Source organism: Petromyzon marinus, chromosome 27 (genome assembly GCF_048934315.1).
Source record: "Petromyzon marinus isolate PM22_M1 ecotype Great Lakes invasive population chromosome 27, UKy_Petmar_22M1.pri1.0, whole genome shotgun sequence".
NCBI classification, from domain to species: Eukaryota; Metazoa; Chordata; class Hyperoartia; order Petromyzontiformes; family Petromyzontidae; genus Petromyzon; species Petromyzon marinus.
The window spans coordinates 4,856,866-4,872,791 of NC_133693.1; the positions used below are offsets into that span (position 1 = coordinate 4,856,866).

Here is a 15,926-nt window from a genome sequence, read left to right on the forward strand (position 1 = left end):
ACAAGCGAATGGAGAAGGGTGGCATACAGACGTGAGAGCATAGACGTTCAGTACAACAGCGGATGCTGTTGCCCATGCACTTTGCATTCCTGCACATAGACCCCCAACCTATAACACCTGGGATATTAAATCTTGATTTAAAGCTTTCGTGACTGCAGGAATTCATATTCTTTGGGTCTTTCGGTAAAGTCACGTAGATAGGTTCAAAGAAAATAACAACGACAAAAACTACGACGTCGTGACTTTACCGAAAGACCCAAAGAATACCTGCATGGGATATTATTATATTTCACTGTTCTCTCTGTTCACCCGCACGTGGTGTCTGTGTGTCCACTTCGCAGCCTATGTTGCAAAACCTTTCGGTTTAGAAAGCAGCCATGACTACTGTCCTCTTCAAGGAATGTGATTCAATAATATCACGATAATTTTTTACGTGAACCATACGGTGATAAAGGAGGCTCAACATGGCTGAAAAAACACAACAACGGTGTGAATGAACAAAAGCGTCAATGGCCCGTACGGGGATCGAACCCGCGACCTTGGCGTTATTAGCACCACGCTCTAACCAGCTGAGCTAACCGGCCACATGTTCCCAACGTTTAAGTCGACGTGTAGTGTCTACTTTCTATACCATTCCTTCCGTATACACGCTTGTCAAAGTATTTGTTTCACGTGCCATCAGGCACACGTACCTCTTTGCCAGTGCACAATTTCGGCAGCATGAGTGCAATGCAAGCAAAACTCTGAACCGGTTTCAATATTTCAGTGTCTCACCAGCAGAGCACATGCTTGACCTGAACCAATGGTGGTGAACTGCCGGATGTTTAGAGGCGAGGTAGGACCCTCTGTTAAGATACAAACTATTTACATTTTACCAGATAAGGCCCACCGACTTTTTCAGGAGCGACCTGGCCACAAATGATAGCTGAGCAAAGTGGCTTTTCATGTGGACATTTATAACAGCCAAATACTGTGCTCTAAAGGCGTGTTTCTAAATGTGGAGGGAAAAACCGGAGGACCCGGTGAAAAATCCACACGACCACGGGGAGAGAGACGCGCCAACTCTAAATATACAGCAGGCGTCAGTGTCGGAATCGAACCCACAACCTCCTGTACACCACGCGCGGTAGTTAACATCTCGCCACCGACACAAAATGACGCACCATGTTATTCACTGTAATGTGGGGCTGTAGACTACATGCACTATATACATACACAGTCCTTTTTGTAAATATACCGGTGGATCTCAGCAGTGGACGTCCTCTGGCATATTCATCGCATTTGTCTGTCATTCCATCATTCGTCTCGACCACCTACCATCGTCCCTTTGAGCTGCCCTGTCCTTCCCAAGCCCACTTTAATCAACAGACAATACGATGGCTCGAATTCCAATGTGTTCTCCAATATACGTATCCTTCCTCCTGCCCCAACGCATATCTCTTATCGTTCTATATGAGCTTAGCTTATGTTTTCATTTTCATGACCGTATCGCTTAAAAAAATGTGTTTGACCATACTTCACGACGTTCGTGATTCACCAACCCTTGACCCCTAAAGCAACGGATCACAGTCGAAGTGAGTAACACAAGCGAATGGAGAAGGGTGGCATACAGACGTGAGAGCATAGACGTTCAGTACAACAGCGGATGCTGTTGCCCATGCACTTTGCATTCCTGCACATAGACCCCCAGCCTATAACACCGGGGATATTCAATCTTGATTTAAAGCTTTCGTGACTGCAGGAATTCATATTCTTTGGGTCTTTCGGTAAAGTCACGTAGATAGGTTCAAAGAAAATAACAACGACAAAAACTACGACGTCGTGACTTTACCGAAAGACCCAAAGAATACCTGCATGGGATATTATTATATTTCACTGTTCTCTCTGTTCACCCGCACGTGGTGTCTGTGTGTCCACTTCGCAGCCTATGTTGCAAAACATTTCGGTTTAGAAAGCAGCCATGACTACTGTCCTCTTCAAGGAATGTGATTCAATAATATCACGATAATTTTTTACGTGAACCATACGGTGATAAAGGAGGCTCAACATGGCTGAAAAAACACAACAACGGTGTGAATGAACAAAAACGTCAATGGCCCGTACGGGGATCGAACCCGCGACCTTGGCGTTATTAGCACCACGCTCTAACCAGCTGAGCTAACCGGCCACATGTTCCAAACGTTTAAGTCGACGTGTAGTGTCTACTTTCTATACCATTCCTTCCGTATACACGCTTGTCAAAGTATTTGTTTCACGTGCCATCAGCCACACGCACCTCTTTGCCAGTGCACAATTTCGGCAGCATGAGTGCAATGCAAGCAAAACTCTGGACCGGTTTCAATATTTCAGTGTCTCACCAGAAGAGCACATGCTTGACCTGAACCAATGGTGGTGAACTGCCGGATGTTTAGAGGCGAGGTAGGACCCTCTGTTAAGATACAAACTATTTAAATTTTACTAGATAAGGCCCACTGACTTTTCAGGAGCGACCTGGCCACAAATGATAGCTGAACAAAGTAGCTTTTCACGTGGACATTTATAGCAGCCAAATACTTTGCTCTAAAGGCGTGTTTCTAAATGTGGAGGGAAAAACCGGAGGACCCGGAGAAAAATCCACACGACCACAGAGAGAGAGACACGCCAACTCTAAATATACAGCAGGCGTCAGTGTTGGAATCGAACCCACAACCTCCTGTACACCACGCGAGGTAGTTAACATCTCGCCACCGACACAAAATGACGCACCATGTTATTCACTGTAATGTGGGGCTGGAGACTACATGTACTATATACATACACAGTCCTTTTTGTAAATATACCGGTGGATCTCAGCAGTGGACGTCCTCTGGCATATGCATCGCATTTGTCTGTCATTCCATCATTCGTCTCGACCACCTACCATCGTCCCTTTGAGCTGACCTGCCCTTCCCAAGCCCACTTTTATCAACAGACAATACGATGGCTCGAATTCCAATGTGTTCTCCAATATACGTATCCCTCCTCCTGCCCCAACGCATATCTCTTATTGTTCTTTATGAGCTTAGCTTGTTTTCATTTTAATTACCGTATTGCTTGAAAAAATATGTTTGACCATACTTCACGACGTTCGTGATTCACCAACCCTTGACCCCTAAAGCAACGGATCACAGTCGAAGTGAGTAACACAAGCGAATGGAGAAGGGTGGCATACAGACGTGAGAGCATAGACGTTCAGTACAACAGCGGATGCTGTTGCCCATGCACTTTGCATTCCTGCACATAGACCCCCAGCCTATAACACCTGGGATATTAAATCTTGATTTAAAGCTTTCGTGACGCAGGAATTCATATTCTTTGGGTCTTTCGGTAAAGTCACGTAGATAGGTTCAAAGAAAATAACAACAACAAAAACTACGACGTCGTGACTTTACCGAAAGACCCAAAGAATACCTGCATGGGATATTATTATATTTCACTGTTATCTCTGTTCACCCGCACGTGGTGTCTGTGTGTCCACTTCGCAGCCTATGTTGCAAAACCTTTCGGTTTAGAAAGCAGCCATGACTACTGTCCTCTTCAAGGAATGTGATTCAATAATATCACGATAATTTTTTACGTGAACCATACGGTGATAAAGGAGGCACAACATGGCTGAAAAAACACAACAACGGTGTGAATGAACAAAAGCGTCAATGGCCCGTACGGGGATCGAACCCGCGACCTTGGCGTTATTAGCACCACGTTCTAACCAGCTGAGCTAACCGGCCACATGTTCCCAACGTTTAAGTCGACGTGTAGTGTCTACTTTCTATACCATTCCTTCCGTATACACGCTTGTCAAAGTATTTGTTTCACGTGCCATCAGCCACACGCACCTCTTTGCCAGTGCACAATTTCGGCAACATGAGTGCAATGCAAGCAAAATTATGGACCGGTTTCAATATTTCAGTGTCTCACCAGCAGAGCACATGCTTGACCTGAACCAATGGTGGTGAACTGCCGGATGTTTAGAGGCGAGGTAGGACCCTCTGTTAAGATACAAACTATTTACATTTTACCAGATAAGGCCCACCGACTTTTTCAGGAGCGACCTGGCCACAAATGATAGCTGAGCAAAGTGGCTTTTCATGTGGACATTTATAACAGCCAAATACTGTGCTCTAAAGGCGTGTTTCTAAATGTGGAGGGAAAAACCGGAGGACCCGGTGAAAAATCCACACGACCACGGGGAGAGAGACGCGCCAACTCTAAATATACAGCAGGCGTCAGTGTCGGAATCGAACCCACAACCTCCTGTACACCACGCGCGGTAGTTAACATCTCGCCACCGACACAAAATGACGCACCATGTTATTCACTGTAATGTGGGGCTGGAGACTACATGTACTATATACATACGCAGTCCTTTTTGTAAATATACCGGTGGATCTCAGCAGTGGACGTCCTCTCTCTGGCATATACATCGCATTTGTCTGTCATTCCATCATTCGTCACGACCACCTACCATCGTCCCTTTGAGCTGACCTGCCCTTCCCAAGCCCACTTTTATCAACAGACAATACGATGGCTCAATTTTCCAATGTGTTCTCCAATATACGTATCCCTCCTCCTGCCCCAACGCATATCTCTTATCGTTCTTTATGAGCTTAGCTTATGTTTTCATTTTCATTACCGTATCGCTTAAAAAAGTGTGTTTGACCATACTTCACGACGTTCGTGATTCACCAACCCTTGACCCCTAAAGCAACGGATCACAGTCGAAGTGAGTAACACAAGCGAATGGAGAAGGGTGGCATATAGACGTGAGAGCATAGACGTTCAGTACAACAGCGGATGCTGTTGCCCATGCACTTTGCATTCCTGCACATAGACCCTCAGCCTATAACATCTGGGATATTAAATCTTTATTTAAAGCTTTCGTGACTGCAGGAATTCATATTCTTTGGGTCTTTCGGTAATGTCACGTAGATAGGTTCAAAGCAAATAAGAATAACTAAAACTACGACGTCGTGACTTTACCGAAAGACCCAAAGAATACCTGCATGGGATATTATTATATTTCACTGTTCTCTCTGTTCACCCGCACCTGGTGTCTATGTGTCCACTTCGCAGAACTATGTTGCAAAACCTTTCGGTTTAGAAAGAAGCCATGACTACTGTCCTCTTCAAGGAATGTGATTCAATAATATCACGATAATTTTTTACGTGAACCATACGGTGATAAAGGAGGCTCAACATGGCTTAAAAAACACAACAACGGTGTGAATGAACAAAAACGTCAATGGCCCGTACGGGGATCGAACCCGCGACCTTGGCGTTATTAGCACCACGCTCTAACCAGCTGAGCTAACCGGCCACAGGTTTCCAACGTTTAAGTCGACGTGTAGTGTCTACTTTCTATACCATTCCTTCCGTATACACGCTTGTCAAAGTATTTGTTTCACGTGCCATCAGCCACACGCACCTCTTTGCCAGTGCACAATTTCGGCAGCATGAGTGCAATGCAAGCAAAACTCTGGACCGGTTTCAATATTTCAGTGTCTCACCAGAAGAGCACATGCTTTACCTGAACCAATGGTGGTGAACTGCCGGTTGTTTAGAGGCGAGGTAGGACCCTCTGTTAAGATACAAACTTTAAATTTTACCAGAGAAGGCCCACTGACTTTTCAGGAGCGACCTGGCCACAAATGATAGCTGAACAAAGTAACTTATCACGTGGACATTTATAACAGCCAAATACTGTGCTCTAAAGGCGTGTTTCTAAATGTGGAGGGAAAAACCGGAGGACCCGGTGAAAAATCCACACGACTACGGAGAGAGAGACGCGCCAACTCTAAATATACAGCAGGCGTCAGTGTCGGAATCGAACCCACAACCTCCTGTACACCACGCGAGGTAGTTAACATCTCGCCACCGACACAAAATGATGCACCATGTTATTCACTGTAATGTGGGGCTGGAGACTACATGTACTATATACATACGCAGTCCTTTTTGTAAATATACCGGTGGATCTCAGCAGTGGACGTTCTCTGGCATATGCATCGCATTTGTCTGTCATTCCATCATTCGTCTGGACCACCTACCATCATCCCCTTGAGCTGACCTCTCCTTCCCAAGCCCACTTTAATCAACAGACAATACGATGGCTCTAAATTCCAATGTGTTCTCCATTCCACGTGTCCCTCTTCCTGCCTCAATGTATCTCATTCAGCTTTTGTTGTCATTTTCATTCCCGTATCACTTGAAAAACAAAGTGTTTATCATGCCCCATTCCCCTTTGTATAATACTGCCCTTATAATGATTAATTGTGACAGATGGCGACCGGTACTTGGTCAGTTAACTCAGCTGGTTAAGGCGTGATGCTAATAACGCCAAGGGCACATGGGTTCGATCACCGCACGGTGAACCACAGTCGATCTATTATTTACAACAGCGTCATGTTCTACCGAAGGGACGTTGATTGGGACGTTTGATATTCGTTTGACGGTCGCAAAGGAAGCATGTATTCAACACCATTCCCACTAATATATCAGGAAGACAATTGTGAAGATGTGTGGTTGCTATTGGCTTCACTGTGAATCCTAAAACAAATTTGTAAAAATCCCATAAAGTAATCCTATAACACAGTATTCTGCTATGACGGCGAAACTAAAGCACTTAGCCACATCATTCCAAGCTGTAATATATCCGTGAAAGTCTCACTCCCCCTAGCACAAGTATTTAAATACGATATCTTTAAGCCATTCCTTGTTGATTAGTCGTGGTGATTAACAAAGGGCCGTCATATGACATTGATGATTAGCATTGATGACCATAAGATTGATCAAATATACACTCATATTTACATGACACTTATCAATGCACCCACAATCCATCCACATCGGCGTATAACTTCTGTCAATTAAAGCCATTGTTATCAGACGGCGAATATAACTCAATTATGCGAACACAAATTTAGAGTATAATAGTTTCGAGGACATTTAAGCTTTTACATGTTGTAAATTCCCGTTTGTGTGCATTATCGACACCGCATTGCTTTCATACATTACATTTGTTCCAGGGTCATTCCCCGACCAAATTGATGATCTCATGTAACGATGGTGCCTCGTGATGTTCTGCATGGGAGGCGCGTAATACAATTGGATTCCGATTTGTATTCTGATGATTATTGTTACTGCCGGCGGCGCCAACGGTGACGATGATGCTCACGAGCTTGTCCCGTAATCCAGGTGAACGCGGACAGCAAAGGTGAGGATGACATCTGTGCACCGCTGGGCGACGAGGTCGAGGCCGAACCCCCGACCCCGGGAGACTCGGAGGCAACTCTGCCACGTGGCAATCGCTCGGCGAGGACAGGGGAATGCAAAGGGCATGGCCAAGAGCATGCCACCTCGCAGACATACTTCACCAGACTCCTCGTGAACAACGAGCAGCCCAGCGGCGGTGCGTGAACCAACCTCCATCCACGCCCGAGTTACTGCTTTTTCGAGTTGATTACTCTCGTGTTATCGTTATTATTCGTCGTATTATGAATACAGTCAACTAAAATGCGTAGGATTTCGCGGTTGTGCTGTACAGCTCTCCGATGTGTTTTTCGGGTTATGCCGCGTGTCCTTAGGCACGGTGTCCGACGTTTCGCTCCACGCTCTGTGGGAGCTTCCTCCGGATGTGCATTGAAGCCACGTGCCAAAGTATAACTAGCGGTTAATACTTGGCTTATTTTTTTTGCTTACCTACGCAATCACGCACGCGTGCACATCCACATACAAAACAAACACGCGCCGCGCACGTGCGTAACAGACTTACAATTGGCAGGCAAGTTCGTGACAAGCCCACGACCGCTCGGCCCACATCCCAGGCTTCACCACGACTCCAGCAATGACCTGGGATCCCATGGCTACGTACGCACGGGACCCGCATCTGATAGCAACCGCGCCGGCACCACCTTCCCCCCGCTCCTGCGCGGCTCCGTGTGTGAGAGCCTCAACAACCTCTTCGTGCAGCTGCGCCAGAACGTGCAGCGCCTCAACTCGGGCGTCGCCGAGGTCACCGTGCACCTGGCCGATCGGCACAAGGTGCCGACGTCGCCGACCGCGGCACCTCTGACGACACCAGGTTGTCCTCATCACCGGCCGACGCAGCAGCAGCAGCATCAGCACCAGCAGCAGCAGCAGCAGCCTCGAGTCCGTGCGAGCGCCGTTGTTCGCAACTCGCCTCTGGGCTGCGCGGCGAAGGGGGCGGACGATGCGAGGGGAAGCGGTCCTGACGGGTCACCTCGAAGCGGGGTGCGAGCCGCGCAGGGGGCCCGGCTGGTGGACGAGAGGAGCGGGACCACGGTCCCCGTGGCCGAGCGCGCCGAGTGGGTGCGCGTCACCTGCCAGGTGACTGGACGCGCGTTTTTGCTCGCGACCCAGGGAGTGGGTGGCGTATAAGGCCATGCAGAGATAGGGGAGCCACTGGCGGAGACAGTTGGGGGGGGTGTGCTGTGGCACGTGCCCCCCCAATGATCCGATCGAAATTCCTAATTTCGATCGGATCACTGGGGTTTATTAGTAATAAATCGGCATTTTGCGACCCCCACTGCCACTGTGTAGCATATTATTACGTGCCAGAGACTCTATGAGATGATCGGACAATCGTCTGAGTCCATAATTGGCAATAAGTAACGACAAAGCAGTTATAAGTTACTCAGAATTGTGCGCAGTTGCGTATACAGCAGGACACGGCTTCCCTGAAGGCATCGACACCTTCAGCGAGCGCGATGCCGATCACACAACGCGGTTCGAATTCGACCCTCGATCGATGGCTGCGCCATCGCCACACACGCGTCGAATAAAAAGCAAAGGACAAGTCCTTACGTACTAACAACTCCTTACTGACTAACTACTCCTCTATCATTTTTCATTGCTGGAGGGGTTGCCCCCCCCCCCTACCTGAAACTCCTGGCACCGCCACTGAGCTGGGGAACGCTTTCTAAAACTAAACTTTTATTTTACCAGGTTAAGGCCCACTGAGCTAAAGTTCTTGTTCAGAAGCGACCTGGCCACAAATGATAGCTCAACGAAGTGTGGCTTATGGCGTGGAAATTTATAGCAGCCAAATACTCGCACGTTGACTCTAAACGTGGAGAGGGAGACATCCAAACATACAGCAAGCGTCAGGGTCGGGATCGGGAAAGAACCCACGACCTCCTGCATACCAGGCAAGGTAGATAATATCTCGCGAGCGTGGCGCCCCATACTGTTTGCCACACTATAACAAAGTACAACCTTAACAGTCTTTATGGGCGAGTGCTGTTAGCGAGCACCGATGAAGGCCGGCAATTGACACGACGGGGTGGGTGGCCAGCACACTCTCGATCGGCTTTATCTTCCCAGTGGCGATGTTTACACACTGCAACAGGTACTCATTTGAGGCGCAGTCGGTTCAGATAATCGTCACTCGTGTTGGCCTTGAGCAGGAATCGAACTCGGGTTGCAGGGTTCATCGAGATAACCACTGCGCAACCGCTCCACACTCTGACGCGCGCACACACACCAATACCCCTGTCACTTATGTCATTGGGAGAGGCCAAGCGGCCAGCAACAAACGACACGACTGAAGAGTAAATGAATTGAAGGAGTTAATAGGATTCTTGAATTGCCCAAGGTTGTAAGAACTCTAGAAAAGAGACGGTGGGAGGGAATGTCAAAATCGAGCAGTGTAAGTTTATTTGGTTTGGTACAGGGATTATCCCGTTGAGCAAGTTTCCCTGCTAGGACAGAGACAGAAAGGGAAGTGCTGTGACACGGAGTGTGGTGACGCAAACCCGTCAGTGTCTGGTACACTGAGTCGTTAACATGGGTGGACGAATCAATGAGTGATGTTCGTGGGAACAGTAACCATGGTAGCAGCGATAGAAGAGTGATAAGGGGGCGACTAACCGCTGGTGAGCGAGTGGCTGGAGTAGATTGATTACTGGATCATCGGTTATCCTGATTGCCGTACGTTGAATCTGCGTGCGTGCAGGGCGGATCGGATGGGAACGAGACGGGAATTTTCCTCCTCACTGGTGGACGCCTGCACTTCGGCGTGGTCAAGGAAGTGTTCGCGCTCCGTGTCGTCGAGATTCAAGCCGGTGGGTGCCACAGAACACCATACAGACACAGAGATAAAGATCCCCCGTGTAGCCTGTTACAGACTGTTGGGGCGAGTGCTGTTAGCGAGCACCTATGAAGGCCGGCGCGGCACACGAGCGGGTGGGTGGTAGGGCTGAACGATTTGGGGATTTTTTTTATTGCGATTTGATTTGTGATGACATTTTTTTAAGTCAAGCTTCAGTTCAATATTCACTGTGTAATAGATTTAAAACATGTGATGGAGCATTACCACATGATACCATCAACATATGAACTGCTCTATATATTGCAATGCAAGGATGATAACTTAAAATATATGAATTGCTTCCAACATTTATTTATTTTTAAAAATGATAATTAAAAGAATAATCAAACATAGAACAATTGTTAAGTTAAATAAATAAGGTTATAGTAATAAAAATAAAACATCTCCAATAAGAAAGTAATAGGACTTTTCAAATCGCAAAACATTGCAGCCTTTGCGATTTTGCTACTCGCATTGTTTGAAATTGCGATTTCGATTTGAAATCGATTAGTCGTTCAGCCCTAGTGGGTGGTCAGCACTACGCCCGGCCGAATTTCTCTCCCCGGTGGCGATGTTTACAAATCGTACCAGGTACTCAACTTAAGACTGCATTAGTTGGCCCATATAGGAGATAAGATTGCCATCTCTGAGGTACAATAAAAATTGTGACCTATCATGGCAAGATTAATATTCGAAGAGGAGAGAACTACAGTGTGAATACACAACTGACAAAAAAAACACGTGACTTTGAATGTCCTTTACCCGGTTGACTACGTACGGTGCGAAAGAGGTTCAACATACGTAATACATAAAATGTAGACGTAATGACGATTCCTCATGAACTGGTTACGCAAGTCTCTTTTCCACAAGGCGATCTTAATATGCTCTTATCTGATTAAGCACAGGACGGGGGAATTACCGCCATTCGACTGGACATGCGGAAGCTGCCTTTAATGAATGCGAAACCTCTAGGTAACGAGATGAGCCTCGAAATCGTTATAGTTCACGCATTCTGCATAAGTGGGTGTATAAGCGATACGAATTAACCGATGGAAAGAACTCAACCATGTCTCCAATCGCTCGGTCTGGACGTGAGGAATGGGTGTTCAAGTTACCGGTCACCTGCGACAATGTTAAATCGCGCGTTAAACGCTCGCACACTCGACGATTTGATTTGTTCGGCTCTACGAGGTGGTGGAGGGTTTTAACGACACAAATCTGGCCGGAATGTTTCCGTGTACGAACGAGAGGAAAAAAATGGATTATGAATAATAACATTGGCCGCCAAAAACCTGCGTGTTCACGTATATATGTTTCTGTTATAATATACAGTGATGGCTTTTTTGTGTGTGCAGTCATTGGTGAGCGGGCTGAGGACCATGACCTTAATAGACTTGAGAACCTGGTTTAAGCATAGGCGGCTGCCTGGATGCAAACCTAGCAAACCTCAATAGTGCCGGTTCCAACACTGACCCGTGACAACAACAGGGTCACCTCTGACTGCAGCCGCCTTAACACAGCGACTCTCGCCGACCAAATTAGCGGCGGGCTTGACGCGTAAGGGATCGCGCTGTGAGCATAGAGCAAGACGGCGCTCATACCCAGGCAGGGATGTGCCACGCACGGTGCAACTCGACTCTCGCGAGTGAGCACAGCAAGGCGAGTCCTGCGAACAGGAATCGACAGCCGGTCCCGTGGTGGCTATGCACGCCTGTAATCCAGCACTGCGGGAGACGTGGATCGACGGATCGGACAAATGTTGCGAAACTCCCTTCCCGTGGGGTATCGAGAGGGTTCCATCACCTGGCTTGCCAGCGGAATGAGGTCCAGCAGAGTGTGGACTGATTGCCTCCTCGCATGCGTGTGTCTCCAGGTGATCCGGTTTCCTCCCGCATGTATGATAAACGCTCGCCGCTAATTGGCTGACAACATCTTCATAAATTGAGAACTGCAGAGCAATTGTTGGTGGCGCCGGCTCATAGCTTGGCTCTAGCATTTTAGCTCGTGTCACTGGTTCCTTCGGCGATTGTGAGATGCAATTTTCATGCAAGACGACGCTTTAAAAAAAATTCAGATTATTTTTCCTTTAAAATTTCGGCTCAGCTGCGGCAGCATGCCGGGGCAAGATCCCACACAACCCCCTAAGCCGATAAGCACTACAATTCTGGCGCTTTCTCCGAAATTAGACCATCCAGTTCTCTGTATGCAAAAGAGGCTGTCAAAAGACTTCGTTTATGCGTAATCCCACACAGGTAGCTGGAGGACGCAAGTGGCTCGGGGGAAATGGGGGTACCCCCACCTTGAGAGACCCCCATTAATTTGGTATTTTATTGATACTCACCAAAGAAAATACATTGAATGATTTAAAAATTAAAATATGAATCTTTCTTTAGACTGGGAGGAATCCGATGAGCTGTGAAGCTGTTTTTCACAGATGTCCAGTATGGACGGGTCAGCAAGTTACAAACAACAGTCACTTCATGTAGGGCCCTATTTAAAAAAGCTTGAAAATTCGGGACCATCTTGGCTAGTTTCTAGATCCGCCTCTGCGTTGCTGTCAGGGCAAAATGCGTTATATTTTTTTACAAAGTAATTTTAGGGCAAGCTTTAGGCAACTTTTTAATAATTTAGCCAGTTTTCTGCAGTCGCCTAAAAGCAGGAACATTGTCGACTAAAATTGCATTTATGTTCGATAATCTTTTCAAGAGTGACTGTGACCCCCATGTTACAGACAAGCAGAGCGAATGCATCAAAAATAATTGGGCAACTCTGATGCGGGATTCTCTTGAGATGTAGGGACACTGAACTGGAAAATACACTTCATTATTTATTCATTTATATTGTTCAGAAATACTGCGAAGATCTTCCATAATGCCATATAAACTGCTGGGGTAAATATTGTTAGCAAGCACTTAATCATCATTATAGAGACAATCTATTGTATTCCTTATCTCACTCTCCTCTCATACACGTACCATTTTCTCCAGCAGCCAAGGCTTTCTATCAAAGACTTCATTAGTGGGTCAGGCAGTGTGCCGACTGTCCTGAACCGGTTTATATAGTTATCCCTTTGTGGTCCATAGAATAAACGTGTTGCCTCATGAGTTAGTGTGTCTCTCAGTGAACCCACCATACATATATACGGCACGATCTCCATGAAATATATTGCAATCAGCAAGAAAAAATCCATTGAAGAATGCCTCATTTGCGGGGATCGCTTGAGTGTGCGGTGACTTTGGCACCACCGTGATAGTGCCTCCACTACTCGGTGTGAATGGTTAAACAAAATGTATTCATTCATCACGCACAGTCGGTGCCCAACGCGTGACCTCTTGCGACAGCATTTGCGTAAACCGCTCTTGCTGCCATGCATCGGCGTCTCGAGTGATTTGTTTGATCCACGGATCACGGAGGGGTGGGGAGGGCGGCGGGGGCGACCACGGGAGTGGCACCATTCTTTTGAGGGTCGCAGTCCACTTCGAAACGTCGACCGCCAACCGAAGCGAGCGTGCAATTTGCTGCTGGAGTTTGCGCATCGAGACGCAGCGACACAAAGTCCACAAAGCGACGGCCACAGTCGTCATCCCTCTCGAACTCGAACTAAGCTCTCAATCGCTAGGAGACCGGTCGCAGACGCAACGGTGACATTTCCGATGAAGTCGAACCATCGGATGACAAGGAGGCCGTCGTATTAGGCATCGCGTGCGGAAGGACTGCAGCCGGTCCAACTCAGCTTGAAGCAATGTCCAGGCCTCCGCACCATTTCAACAAAACTGACCACCGTGCGCAATGGGCATTGTGGGTAGTTGAGGGCAGCGCAGCAAGATCTACTGTGGTTATGATGCACCCCTCCCCCCTCCCAGCCCACCTTCATCAACCCGCACAGACCTGCGTGGTGAAGTATGGTCAAATAGTCCTCACGGACTGTAAGGCGTGGTTTAGGAGGCCTTCATCCATAATTGGATTTGGCGAATTACATGTATTGTATTGAACATGTAAATAGAATGCAATCACTGCATGGAGTTTTTTTTACAGCATGTCTTGGTGCTCCGTGATAAATGACCCCATTCGGTGATCCAATTGTCACGATTCGACCTCACAATTCAAGAATCAGTTTTCATATAATTTATTTTTCGTTCAATTGGATAAAAATTTTGCCTCGTGTGTGGCTTTATTTTGGGGAGCGGTTTGCACGGCACTATGGCCGCCAGCACTCGTGACGATTATCTGACCTCGGTCCTGGGCCTCCCCTAGGTCGACTCAACCTTAAATTAGTTCCTTGGTGGCAGTGTGTAAACACAGCCACTCGTTCGACAAAGGCGACCGGGCGCGTGTGCAGTGCCGGCCTAATAGGTGCTCGCTCACAGCAATTGTCCAGTCAGTTCAGGCTATACGGGGGATCTTTGTCTTTGCGTGAGCCGTCATGTAACATTTCCATCAATGGTGAAAGTCAGCTCTCAATTATCCGGTAGTAATTGGTGAGGATAGATGGCTTGGATAAAACTAAAAACATGTTAAATTCAATATGTAACACATACTGCCTACCTATAATAGAAGTGACATGTTGGGATGAAAATGCCTTCTTGGTGCTGGTACAAACAGAAATCATGTCATATCAGCCTAAATCAGATTGAGGTGCAGATAAGCACCCTTTAGAGGTACCTGCGAGTAGTTCTCTGTAGTTTAAAAATATTTAGCTGCTATAAATTCCCACGTGATAAGCCACTTCGTTGAGCTATCATTTGTGGCCAGGTCGCTTCTGAAAGAGTTGCATAGCTCAGTGGGCCTTACCTGGTAAAATAAAAAGTCTAATTTAATATAGTTTATACTTCAATACATACAGCACATATGCATTTGATCCCACCCAACAATTTTTTATCGCAAGTCCGGTTTTCCGAACTCGGGGGGGGGGTAGGGCGGGGGGGGGGGGCAGCTGCACATGGATAACCGAGAGCTGCTAACAATCGTAACACGCAAACATTTTACGTGTACCGTATGGTGAATCAATGCATCAGTAACTCAACGACAAACCCCGTTGTGTTTGCGTGTGGAACTCTGCTCCCCCCCTTGCTGCGCATTCAACAGGCGAGACGTGGATGATCCTTGGTGGGGATGAGAACAATTTAATCCCGCTGACCTTTGACCCGGGCGCAGAGGTTGTGGTGCGGGAGGGCAGGAGACAGGTCTGGCACGGGAAGGTCACGGCACGCAACGCAGAGGACGCGAGTTCCGAGGCGTAAGGAACGCCTCAACTGGGCTACGAAGAAGCCAGGACATGTAATGTGAAGCAGAAGACGACCACGAATATCGGAAAAACTACACGTGAAAGCAGTCTTGAGTGGTGTCTTGGAAAGCCAGGACAGGTGGCAACCCTCGTCTGTGTATGTGTGTTGGTCACTCTGTAAACACACACACGCTACACAGTACCTACCAGAGCGGGGCCATTGATAACCCTGACCAAGACCCCGCCTGAGGGGTGGAGGCTGTGGAGTGTGGGTAAGATCCCCCAGAACCCTGCCCCTAGGCAGAAAGCGGGATAAACAGAGATCGGTTGGATTACCTGTGGCCAGAACCCCTCCTGAGGGGAGGGGGCTGTGGGGGATCTGTGATCCCTCAGAACCCCGCCCCTCGGTGGGGAATCGTATAAAAGGCGGGCTCCTGAGAGCAGAGCTCAGTTCGCCTCAAGTCGAAGTCAAGGAGCCACCTGGAGACGAGACCCTGGAACCCAAGCCCCGACGTCCTTCCGAGGGCCGGGTCTGGACGAGCCAGTGGTCAGAGACCCACCGGTGCCAGCGGTGGG

At 47.7% G+C, this 15,926-nt stretch overlaps 1 protein-coding gene and 4 non-coding genes across 5 annotated transcripts; 1 reads left to right on the forward strand and 4 right to left on the reverse strand.

Moving 5' to 3' along the window:
• Positions 1–510: 510 nt before the first annotated feature.
• TRNAI-AAU (transfer RNA isoleucine (anticodon AAU)) lies at positions 511–584 on the reverse strand. The gene has a single exon. It is a non-coding gene; the product is annotated as a tRNA-Ile (tRNA).
• Positions 585–2,093: 1,509 nt separating this feature from the next.
• On the reverse strand, positions 2,094–2,167 carry TRNAI-AAU (transfer RNA isoleucine (anticodon AAU)). Its single transcript has one exon. It is a non-coding gene; the product is annotated as a tRNA-Ile (tRNA).
• Positions 2,168–3,672: 1,505 nt separating this feature from the next.
• On the reverse strand, positions 3,673–3,746 carry TRNAI-AAU (transfer RNA isoleucine (anticodon AAU)). Its single transcript has one exon. It is a non-coding gene; the product is annotated as a tRNA-Ile (tRNA).
• Positions 3,747–5,261: 1,515 nt separating this feature from the next.
• Positions 5,262–5,335, reverse strand: TRNAI-AAU (transfer RNA isoleucine (anticodon AAU)). The gene has a single exon. It is a non-coding gene; the product is annotated as a tRNA-Ile (tRNA).
• Positions 5,336–6,297: 962 nt separating this feature from the next.
• On the forward strand, positions 6,298–15,897 carry LOC142929215 (uncharacterized). Its single transcript, XM_076069966.1, has 5 exons — positions 6,298–6,307; positions 7,196–7,426; positions 7,799–8,364; positions 9,992–10,100; positions 15,212–15,897. Exons 1-5 carry the CDS (start codon positions 6,298–6,300, stop codon positions 15,364–15,366), a joined length of 1,071 nt encoding a protein of 356 aa, XP_075926081.1. The 3' UTR covers positions 15,367–15,897.
• Positions 15,898–15,926: the final 29 nt, after the last annotated feature.